The sequence below is a fragment of the Danio rerio genome, chromosome 3 (assembly GCF_049306965.1).
Source record: "Danio rerio strain Tuebingen ecotype United States chromosome 3, GRCz12tu, whole genome shotgun sequence".
Lineage (NCBI taxonomy): Eukaryota > Metazoa > Chordata > Actinopteri > Cypriniformes > Danionidae > Danio > Danio rerio.
In genome coordinates this window covers 3933301-3945000 of record NC_133178.1, presented here as the reverse complement: position 1 = coordinate 3945000, position 11700 = coordinate 3933301, and the positions used below count along the sequence as shown (strand labels likewise).

Below are 11700 nucleotides of genomic sequence, written 5' to 3'. Positions count from 1 at the left end.
GAGACCATCTGTATATTATAATGGATTTTGGTGGCGTTTTTAAACCGATATCGAACAAATGACATCAGAAAACCATCTGTATATTATAATGATTTATGGTGGTGTCATTAAACCGATATCGAACAAAAACTACATCAGGAAAGCATCGGCATATTATAATTATATATGGTGGTGTTATTAAACCGATATCGAACAAATGACATCAGAAAACCATCGGAATATTATAATTGTTTATGGTGGTGTTATTTAACCGATATTGAACAAATTAGATCAGGAAACAATCGGTAAATTATTATTTCTTATGGTGGTGTTATTAAACTGATAACAAACAAATGACATCAGAAAAACCATCAGAACCATTGGTACATTATAACCGGTTATGACATGTTATTAAACCGATATGGAACACATGACATCAGGAGACCATCTGTATATTATAATGGATTTTGGTGGCGTTTTTAAACCGATATCGAACAAATGACATCAGAAAACCATCTGTATATTATAATGGGTTATGGTGGTGTCATTAAACCGATATCGAACAAACTACATCAGGAAACCATCGGCATATTATAATGATTTATGGTGGTGTCATTAAACCGATATCGAACAAATGACATCAGAAAACCATCGGAATATTATAATTGTTAATGGTGGTGTTATTTAACCGATATTGAACAAAGTAGATCAGGAAATGATTGGTAAATTATAATTTCTTATGGTGGTGTTATTAAACTGATAACGAACAAATGACATCAGAAAAACCATCAGAACCATTGGTACATTATAACCGGTTATGGCATGTTATTAAACCAATATGGAAAAACACATGACATCAGGAGACCACCTGTATGTTATAATGGGTTATGGTGGTGTTATTAAACTGATACCGAACAAATGACATCAGAAAAACCATCAAAGCCATTGGTACATATAACAGGTTATGGCATGTTATTAAACCGATATTGAACAAATGACATCAGGAGACCATCTGTATATTATAATGGATTTTGGTGGTGTTTTTAAACCGATATCGAACAAATGACATCAGGAAACCATCGGTATATTATAATAATTTATGGTGGTATTATTAAACCGATATCAAACAAACTACATCAGGAAAGCATCGGCATATTATAATGATTTATGGTGATGTCATTAAACCGATATCGAACAAATGACATCAGAAAACCATCAGAATATTATAATTGTTTATGGTGGTGTTATTAATCCGATATTGACCAAATTAGATCAGGAAACGATCGGTAAATTATAATTGCTTATGGTGGTGTTATTAAACTGAAAACGAACAAATGACATCAGAAAAACCATCAGAACCATTGGTACATTATAACCGGTTATGGCATGTTATTAAACCAATATGGAACAAATGACATCAGGAGACCATCTGTATGTTATAATGGGTTATGGTGGTGTTATTAAACTGATATCGAACAAATGACATCAGAAAAATCATCAAAGCCATTGGTACATATAACAGGTTATGGCATGTTATTAAACCGATATTGAACAAATGACATCAGGAGACAATCTGTATATTATAATGGATTTTGGTGGTGTTTTTAAACCGATATCGAACAAATGACATCAGGAAACCTTCGGTATATTATAATGATTTATGGTGGTATTATTAAACCGATATCAAACAAACTACATCAGGAAAGCATCAGCATATTATAATGATTTATGGTGATATCATTAAACCGATATCGAGCAAATGACATCAAAAAACCATCAGTATATTAAAATTGTTTATGGTGCTGTTATTAAACCGATATTGAACAAATTAGATCAGGAAACGATCGGTATATTATAATTGCTTATGGTTGTGTTATTAAACTGATATCGAACAAATGACATTAGAAAAACCATCAAAGCCATTGGTACATATAACTGGTTATGGCATGTTATTAAACCGATATTGAACAAATGACATCAGGAGACAATCTGTATATTATAATGGGTTATGGTGGTGTTATTAAACCGATATCGAACAAATGACATCAGGAAACCATCGGTATATTATAATGATTTATGGTGGTGTCATTAAACCGATATCGAACAAATGACATCAGGAAACCATCGGCATATTATAATGATTTATGGTGGTGTTATTAAACCGATATCAAATAAATGATATCAGAAAACCATCGGAATATTATAATTGTTTATGGTGGTGTTATTTAACCGATATTGAACAAATTAGATCAGGAAACGATCGGTATATTATAATTGCTTATGGTGGTGTTATTAAACTGATAACGAACAAATGACATTAGAAAAAAACATCAAAGCCATTGGTACATATAACAGGTTATGGCACGTTATTAAACCGATATTGAACAAATGACATCAGGAGAACATCTGTATATTATAATGGATTTTGATGGCGTTTTTAGACCTATATCGAACAAATGACATCAGGAAACCATCGGCATATTAGAATGATTTTTGGTGGTGTCATTAAACCGATATCGAACAAACTACATCAGGAAAGCATCGGCATATATAATGATTTATGGTGGTGTCATTAAACCGATGTCGAACAAATGACATCAGAAAACCACGGAATATTATAATTGTTTATGGTGCTGTTATTAAACCGATATTGAACAAATTAGATCAGGAAACGATCTGTAAATTATAATTGCTTATGATGGTGTTGTTAAACTGATAATGAACAAATGACATCAGAAAAACCATTAGAACCATTGGTACATACAACAGGTTATGGCATTTTATTAAACAGATATTGAACAAATGACATCAGGAAACCATCGGTATATTATAATGATTTATGGTGGTGTTATTAAACCGATATCGAACAAATGACATCAGAAAACCATCAGTATATTATAATGGGTAATGGTGGTGTTTTAAAACCGATATTAAATAAAAGACATCAGAAAAGCATTTGTATATTATAATCCGTTAAGGCATGTTATTAAACCGATATCAACTCACATAATTGATTACTCCTCTACTTCAGGTCTGAGGCGTGTGCCAGGGCTGACGGAGCTGCATCTGCAGGGCTGTCAGCTGGAGCGTCTACCATCAGCTCTGCTGGCTCTCTCCGGCCTGCGCTCTCTGGATCTCCAGCACAACAGCCTGCGTACGTTAGAGGAGCTGCTTGGTCTGCAGCATCTGCGCCGCCTGTCCTGCCTCAGACTGGCCCACAATCAGGTGCTGTCCCTGCCGGCGAGCGTGGGCGTGCTGCGGGCGCTGGAGCTGCTAGATCTGGCCTATAATCAGCTGCAGACACTACCATCTGCGCTCTTTACGCTGCACAGACTGCGGCGCCTCCTGCTGGCTGGGAATCTGCTACAGGATCTGCCAGCGGATATAGCAGCTTTAAGGCTTTTAAATGAACTCGATCTGAGCGCTAATAAACTGGAGCGTCTTCCTGCAGAGCTGTTTGTTGGATGTGTTGAACTGCGAGTGCTGAATGTTGCGAATAATTCTCTGTGCTGTTTGCCGGCCGGTGTGTCCGCGCTGACCCTGCTGTCCCGGCTGGACGTGCGCGGGAATAGTCTAGAGGTGCTGCCACTGGAGCTGGGCTGCTGTTCAGGACTGCGGGGCGGGGGTCTATTGACGGAGGGATGGCTGATGCACACACTGCCCCCACAGGTCAGGGACGCCCTGCTGTCTGAGGCTCCGTCGCGGCCCTCATCTGAATGCTTTCCCCGTTTTCCATCCACGCAGTGGAGCTTTCACTCCGCTCTGGAGTCTCGAATATAGACGTCTGCTGCAAAACAAACTGACTTTGGGGACTCTTATGGTACATTCACACCAGAAGCAGATGAAACACAAAGCACAACTGATTTACATGTAAAGTCAATGCATAGATCTGATCAGACATCCTGTGGTACGAATTGAGAGTTGTGGGCATTTGACGCTTGAATCGCTCAAGTTGGAAAATCTGAACTTTAGCCAACATTTGCGCCATGTTAACCAATCAGTAGCTTGCTCTAGTAGGGGCGTGATTATGATGTAGCACCTGTAGTTGGTGTCATGAGAGTAAATCCTCCTGCCAACAATAGTTTCTGGAGTTGTTGATGAACTCAAAGAACTGGGTGCACCTCTGAGAGGATCTAGTGGACTCAGACACAGCGCCAAACAAATCTACACTATTTTCCAGCCTTCCTAACGCCCCATTCAAGGGGTGTCAGCGTCAACGCTTCCCATTCGCTTTAAATGGGTGACATCAGGCGTTGCCGAACTGCATTGTGGATCCGTCTGCGCCACTTTAGGGGCGTTGCTTGTTGCAGAAGTTGGGACTTTCTCAACTTTTCAAGCGCCAATGGAAGCATCAGCCAATCAGATTGCTGTATGCAAATACACCAGCTCAGACAGTGGCCTATTGCTGACTAATTTCACACGCTGCCCCCACAGGTCAGGGACATCCTGCTGTCTGAGGCTCCGTAGCGGCCAGCTTCTGAATGCTTTTCTTGCTTCCCGTCCGTGCAGTGGAGCTTACACTCCGCTCTGGAGTTTCGGATATAGCACTTCTGCTGTAAAACAAACTGACTTTGGGGGTTGCTATGGTATGCTCAACCCCCCCTACCCCAACCCCCCACCCCCACCCCCCTCACAGCAGAGGGTCGTACTTAATATAAAATTTTTATTGTTTATAAATATTTGGTAATAATGGTCTATTGAACTAAATATGAATATGTCCTTTATGGCATTTATTAATCACGATTCACAATTTACTAATGCAATATTAAAACGTGTGCTTGTTAACATCCGTTAATGCAATTTTGAGTTTACCAGAATTAAAAGTGAATGACTTAATTTTTAACAACCATTAACGAAGATGAATAAATGTGTTGTTCATTATTTGGTCATGTTAGTAAATACATAAACTTACATAAACATACATAATACATAAACAATACATAAACAATACATAAACAATACATAACATAATACATAAACATAAATATTTGAAACCCTATACCAAAGTGTTACCAAATATTTTATATATAAACAAACATTTTCTCGTCTGTGCAATAACGTGTTGACATATGGTGCAGTAGAACGGCAGGGCGTCCCAGGTTCAAATCCTGGCTCGACGACATTTCCCCACCCTACCCACCTCTCTCTCTCTCCAAATTCGCTTCCAGCTTCAATACTGTCTCATCTAATAAAGGATAAATAATAAATCTTAAAAAAAAAAATAAACAAACATTTTCTCAAATAATATGCATGTGTGTATTTACATACACAGTACACATATATACTATATCAAGACTTTTATTTCGGATGTAAATAATCATATGACAGCACTAATATCTGACTAAAATGTGAGTTTCTTACCCTGAAAGATTAACTGTGACACATTTAGATGTGTTATGTGAAGACTGACAATATTAAAAAGGTTTTAAAAATGTAATCAGTGTTAGCGTCTTAGATTATCTCCGTTATCTGCTGTTTTTCTGTTTATTTGTAATGGGAATAGTACTATTATTAATTATTAATAATTATTAGATAGATGGATGGATGGATGGATGGATAGATAGACGGATAGACGGACAGACAGATAGATGATGGATGGATGGATGGATAGATAGATAGATAGATAGATAGATAGATAGATAGATAGATAGATAGATAGATAGATAGATAGATTGATAGATAGATAGATAGATAGATAGATAGATAGATAGATAGATAGATAGATAGATAGATAGATAGATAGATAGATAGATAGATAGATAGATAGATAGTATAATTTATAGATGGATGGATGGATGGATGGATGGATGGATGGATGGATGGATGGATGGACGGACGGACGGACGGATAGACGGACAGACAGATAGATGATGGATGGATAGATAGATAGATAGATAGATAGATAGATAGATAGATAGATAGATAGATAGATAGATAGATAGATAGATAGATAGATAGATAGATAGATAGATAGATAGATAGATAGATAGATAGATAGTATAATTTATAGATGGATGGATGGATGGATGGATGGATGGATGGATGGATGGACGGACGGACGGACGGACGGACGGACGGACAGACAGACAAATAGATAGATAGATAGATAGATAGATAGATAGATAGATAGATAGATAGATAGATAGATAGATAGATAGATAGATAGATAGATAGATAGATAGATAGATAGATAGATAGATAGATAGATAGTAGTATATTTTATGGATGGATGGATGAATGGACGGACGGACAGACAGACAGACAGACACACAGATAGATAGATAGATAGATAGATAGATAGATAGATAGATAGATAGATAGATAGATAGATAGATAGATAGATAGATAGATAGATAGATAGATAGATAGATAGATAGATAGATAGATAGATAGATAGATAGATAGATAGATAGATAGTAGTATAATTTATGGATGGATGGATGGATGGATGGATGGATGGATGGATGGATGGATGGATGGATGGATGGACGGACGGACGGACGGACAGAAAGACAGACACACAGATAGATAGATAGATAGATAGATAGATAGATAGATAGATAGATAGATAGATAGATAGATAGATAGATAGATAGATAGATAGATAGATAGATAGATAGATAGATAGATAGATAGATAGATAGATAGTAGTATAATTTATGGATGGATGGATGGATGGATGGATGGATGGATGGATGGATAGATAGATAGATAGATAGATATATAGACAGACGGACGGACGGACGGACAGACAGACAGACAGACAGACAGACAGACAGACAGACAGACAGACAGACAGACAGACAGACAGACAGACAGACAGACAGACAGACAGACAGACAGACAGATAGATAGATAGATAGATAGATAGATAGATAGATAGATAGATAGATAGATAGATAGATAGATTGATAGATAAAGATTTAGTTTTAAAAAGAAATAGTTTATGTATAATTTTTGTTGTGAATTCAAATTAAGAAAAAAACTATTCTAAAAATTTTACAAGATGCTTAACATGTTGTTATTATCTTGCATGAAGACGAAATGTAGAAAAGGAGTGATTGGGTGATATAATAATGATATAAAAACAGCAAAATAAATCAATTAGAAATAAATTAAAGAAAAAAAAAAGTGCCTATTTAGAACTTTTGGGCTCCATGGGTTAGGGCTCCTAAATAAGCAGATACAAATAAAACTTGCAAACCAAAAAGTTAATGAGCGTAATTTGTCTAAAAGCGGTAAAATGTACCTTACTGCAAAAAACTGCAAATATACAAACCTCCCTCTTCTTCTTCAATTTATTGGTGATTGACAAACAACAAAATGGTGTATTTCCACCACCAACTGGTATAGAGTGTGGATCTCTCGATCATTATAATAATAATAATTATACATTTTATTTATAATGCGCTTTTCTAAAACCCAAACAATACAACATACAGAGAAATCAAACATGCAATAAACTACAAGTATACATTAAAAAAAGTTATAAAATATGAACACAGAATAATCAAGAATCTAAAAACGCAGTCCTAAAAAGATGATTATGACTTCCCTCCCTTATTTAATCCTCTCCCACAAATGAGTATGTTTAAGATGCTGCAATGAAAAGGTAAACATTTATATCCTGAGTCATTTTGTAGAATGTCATCTAATTTAAATTGAACTTTTATCTCCTCTAAATAATTACTAAGAGCCCTCCTTTCATCTTCATACTTCATGCAGTGTAATATAACATGTTCAACTGTCTCCTCTAGTCCACAAATCTCATATTATCATGTACCATGCTTGCCCATTTTAAAAAGTGCAAACCTCCCTCTTAATATTACTTTCCGCAAAATCAACGCTCCGAGCGCCATCTCCAGCATCCAATCGCGACACTGCAACATTTGAAACTGACGTGTTCGCCAGCCAATGTGCGCGCGCGTTGTTCAGGAGGCTGGACATCCGGGCGGTAGTATAAACTGCGGCCTGGCGCGTGCGGTTTGGGGCAGCAGCAGCACCGCTCGTTTAATTCATTCTTATCTCGCACCGTCACCTAAAGGTAAGTACATATATTAATCCCAGCACACATGCGCCCTTTTCGACATGCTATGTAGACTAAATTTAGCACGTTTTATAGTTCTCCTGAGGAGTTTGCTGGGAGATAGAAGCGTTATGTCATTGGCGCGTTAGCTACGCTGCTAATAAGTTAGCCGCGCGCGCGAGAGAAAGCGCGTTTATTTGTTGCTCGGTTTGTTTATTTCACTTATTTAGTTCGCTTTCTGCACTGGTAAGCAGTGTAAATTAAACCCAAGTTGCTTATAAACGCATTTATGTGTGTAGGTGCTTTTTATTATGGTCACTATTGTCTGAGCTCCATTGTCTGTCGCACGTTTACAGCGTAGCGTTCGTTTGCGGCGGATCAGCGTTTAGTGTGTTGTACGTTTATCATATATAAATGTATGTTCATTTATGTGTTGTGGCGAAACATAACAACATCAACGGCAATGGTGTTGCCTGGCAACATAACAGTTTATATGTGGGGGTCGAATATTAAATCAATAGCTGCTTTTCCACTATCGTGCCAAACCGTTCTAAGAACACTTCGGTACGGTTACGGTTGTTTCTCCACTGAGCCTGGAACGGCGCGGCACGATTACAAACCGTTCTTGGCCCGGAATTCTCGGCACGGTTAGACAACCGTGCTGAACTGTGCTGACAGATTCTGTGTGTTGACGTCGCGACTCGGTTGCTAAGCTACCACAGCTGGCTCAGCAGAAGCGCGCTAGCCATCAGACATCCTCAATAAACTACAGTACATTTAATATAAAATAATGATCCAGGTCTAAACGATACAGTTTGAAAAAGGTTTTAAAACCATAGAGCAGTCTCTGGCAGAGAAGTGAATAACTCATCACATTCTTACGAAGATATTTTATTCATTAAAGTTGTTATTTTATTGACTTGAATACAGACCTACTTCGCCTGCCTGAATGTGAGTTTATTGCACGCAGCGCTGTATTTCACAGCACAAAACTCGCTCTGATCCGGGAGAGACATGCCAGCGACTTGCGCTGCTGACCTTTTTTCCTGCTGCGCATCGAATAAAGCGAATAAAGTCACGCTTTGCATCATCGATGTCCAAATTCCACAACAACATAACTAAATCCATGGAACACGAACTTGCAGACTCTTTTAACAACGAGGAAATAATTGCACTTTTTAATTCAAAGCCAGGACAGCTTGTTAATAACGGCGAGACCACCTGAAGGACGGCGTGTTAATGTCGGCCGTCCAAAAGACTTTGCTTGAAAGCTTTATGGAGCGGCACTGTAACTGTCCAAGGTACTGTTGTATGATTTATATTATAGCATATGCACTAATAAACAAGTCAAAACAATGAATGAATTAAATAAATATGGATTCTTAAATGTCAGTATTGCTTTTACTCAAAAAATATCAATACGTTTTGACAAATGTTTTATAAAAATAAAATGAGCAATTTTCATCATTTCAGCTATAGGCAATTATATGATTCAGTTATACATATGACATTTATGAGGCATGTAACATGTTTCTGTATTTTTGTTCTTGGTGATCTTTAATATAGCTACGCAAATATTTTCTAAAACGTCAAGCAATAATTCGCCTGCAGCTTGTTAGTTAATTATGAACACAAAATAATTATAATAATAAAAATAAAATTATCAAAATAAAAAGATAATAGAGCAGAATTTTGCTAAATATAATAGTGCTTTATATGCTTTATATCCTGCTATATGTGTTGTTTCAAATTTGTTTTTTATTTCACTTGCTGCATTCGTTATTTAATGTTTGAATAGTAAAACAAACAACAGCCATTGCTTAATTGGTTTCATTTTAACATCATAATGTAGTATATTTTATATCATTATCAACTTTTGATATAAAAACGCAGTGTAATTTAATTGATTGTTAAAAATGAAATAATTAATGTGCTGTGTTTTTATTAGTGAAAGTGCCCGCTCAACTTTGACAAGGCCTGTCCAAAATTATATTTCTGCCACTATATGCAAATGCACTATTATTGTTGTCTTATCATTCCTTATTTTTCTGTTATGTTCAGAGATTTTAAATATTTATTTCCCCTCTAATTATTTTCAATCATCACGTTACATTTTGGTAATTTTCCCTCCAAATAAAATTTAGCCAAAGCTGCGCAACATATAAATAAATAAGGGTGCACATGTACCTATATTTAGCACCCCTATTTGATAGAGCGGCATAACAGTGTTTAGTCACATGGTTGCTTTTGCTTTTATGAAAAAAAAAAAAAACTTGTTTCGGCTCTTATTTAACTTTAATTGAACAAAGGGAGCCGTTTACATTGCGTTACCAAGGCAACTACTGATGCGTTTTGTGTAATGTTTTAAAGAGCTTTGTCGCAGCACGACAGTGGAAAATGAAACCGTATCCGTGCTGTCTGGCCCGGTTTGGCACGGAATGGAACAGTTCTGTTTAAAGAACGATTCAGCACGATAGTGGAAAAGCGGCTAATGTTTCGTAGACCCTCATGTCTGAGGCTCCGTTAACGTGTGTGTGTGTGTGTGTTAAAGGCCCAATTAAATCTAGTTTAGTTTTTTGATTAACTCAACTATTATTTGGCTCATGGTTTGTACTTATGAATTGACTGTTATGGTATTTCCACATCCACTTCGATAATAAATGTATTAAACTTTTATTTTAACACACTGTATGATTGCTTTCACTTAGCCTTGAACATTTTCTTTCATGTGTAACGTTATGTGTGTGATTTTTATTATCCACGATTCATTTCCCATACAAAATCACAATAATCCGTCTAAATTTAGGATTTCTTAGCAAAATAGCGTTGTTAAACAATCCGATAAAATTGCATTCTTATACAAACAAAATAATGTAGCTTCCGATTATTATTTTTAAATAGTTTTTCCCACATTATCGTGCAGCCCTAGTTTGTTATTAAAGGTAATATTTTGCTGGGTTGCTTGAAGATCCAAGAGATGCATAATAAAGTTATAAACACTAGAAAAGCCTACATTTCATTAGTTGTTGCATTTTGGAAAACCATTTCAAACCATTAAGAATGTTTAAATGTATATTTGTTCATATTTTAAGTAATTTTCAAACAAACTAGTTTAATGAGAATCAGCCTAGGTTTTGTTTGTATGGTATCGATTGTAAATTTCTGGTTTCTCTTAGCCCTGAACATTTGTCCTCGTGTGACACTGGAGCATGAAATTAGTGTTTTGGTTTTTGTATATGGCCAGCATTATGTAAATAGCCAACATTACATTGTACGAGTCAACTGGATTTTTTTTGTTTTATGGCAAGCCATTAATGTTAACTTTTAAAGTCATCTTCCCTGAAGGCATTTCGTGAACTTCTTACCATGATATATCAATTTAAACATGGTACATCCATTTTATGTATCAACACAAATCTATTAGGTTAACTTAATTGTTTTTACAAATTTAAGTAGATAGAACATAAAACAGTTAAATTGTCCTAAAAAAAACTTTAGAATTGTGTTTCAAGTCATTAAATAATTTAGTTAAACCCGGCAATGAAAATTACTTTTGCTGCTAGTTTAAAGGAAAATAATTGACCGTGATGGAATGTAGAAAGTCTGCAATATGAGGGTTAAAAATAATCTAAATATTCAGGTTACGTGTTAAGAAAAAGTTATAAAAGTTACTGAAGTTTGTCCTGCGCGCTTGC

At 36.2% G+C, this 11700-nt stretch overlaps 2 protein-coding genes across 7 annotated transcripts in view; both read left to right on the top strand.

Moving 5' to 3' along the window:
* si:ch211-106h11.1 overlaps nt 1-5416 on the top strand; it is a 27345-nt gene extending 21929 nt beyond the window's left edge. For all 5 annotated transcript variants that reach the window (XM_073943862.1, XM_009299096.5, XM_073943865.1 and 2 more), the window contains one exon: nt 3011-5416. In XM_073943862.1, the coding sequence (XP_073799963.1) occupies nt 3011-3759 (749 nt within the window). In that variant the 3' untranslated portion in view covers nt 3760-5416. The remainder of the gene's footprint in view (nt 1-3010) is intronic.
* A 2477-nt stretch (nt 5417-7893) lies between these two features.
* Nucleotides 7894-11700, top strand: part of ddx39ab (DEAD (Asp-Glu-Ala-Asp) box polypeptide 39Ab) — a 31232-nt gene continuing 27425 nt past the window's right edge. The window contains 1 exon segment of one of the 2 annotated variants that reach the window (NM_212977.2): nt 7894-8023. The gene's annotated coding sequence lies outside the window, so the exon portion shown is untranslated. 2 annotated transcript variants of the gene reach the window in all.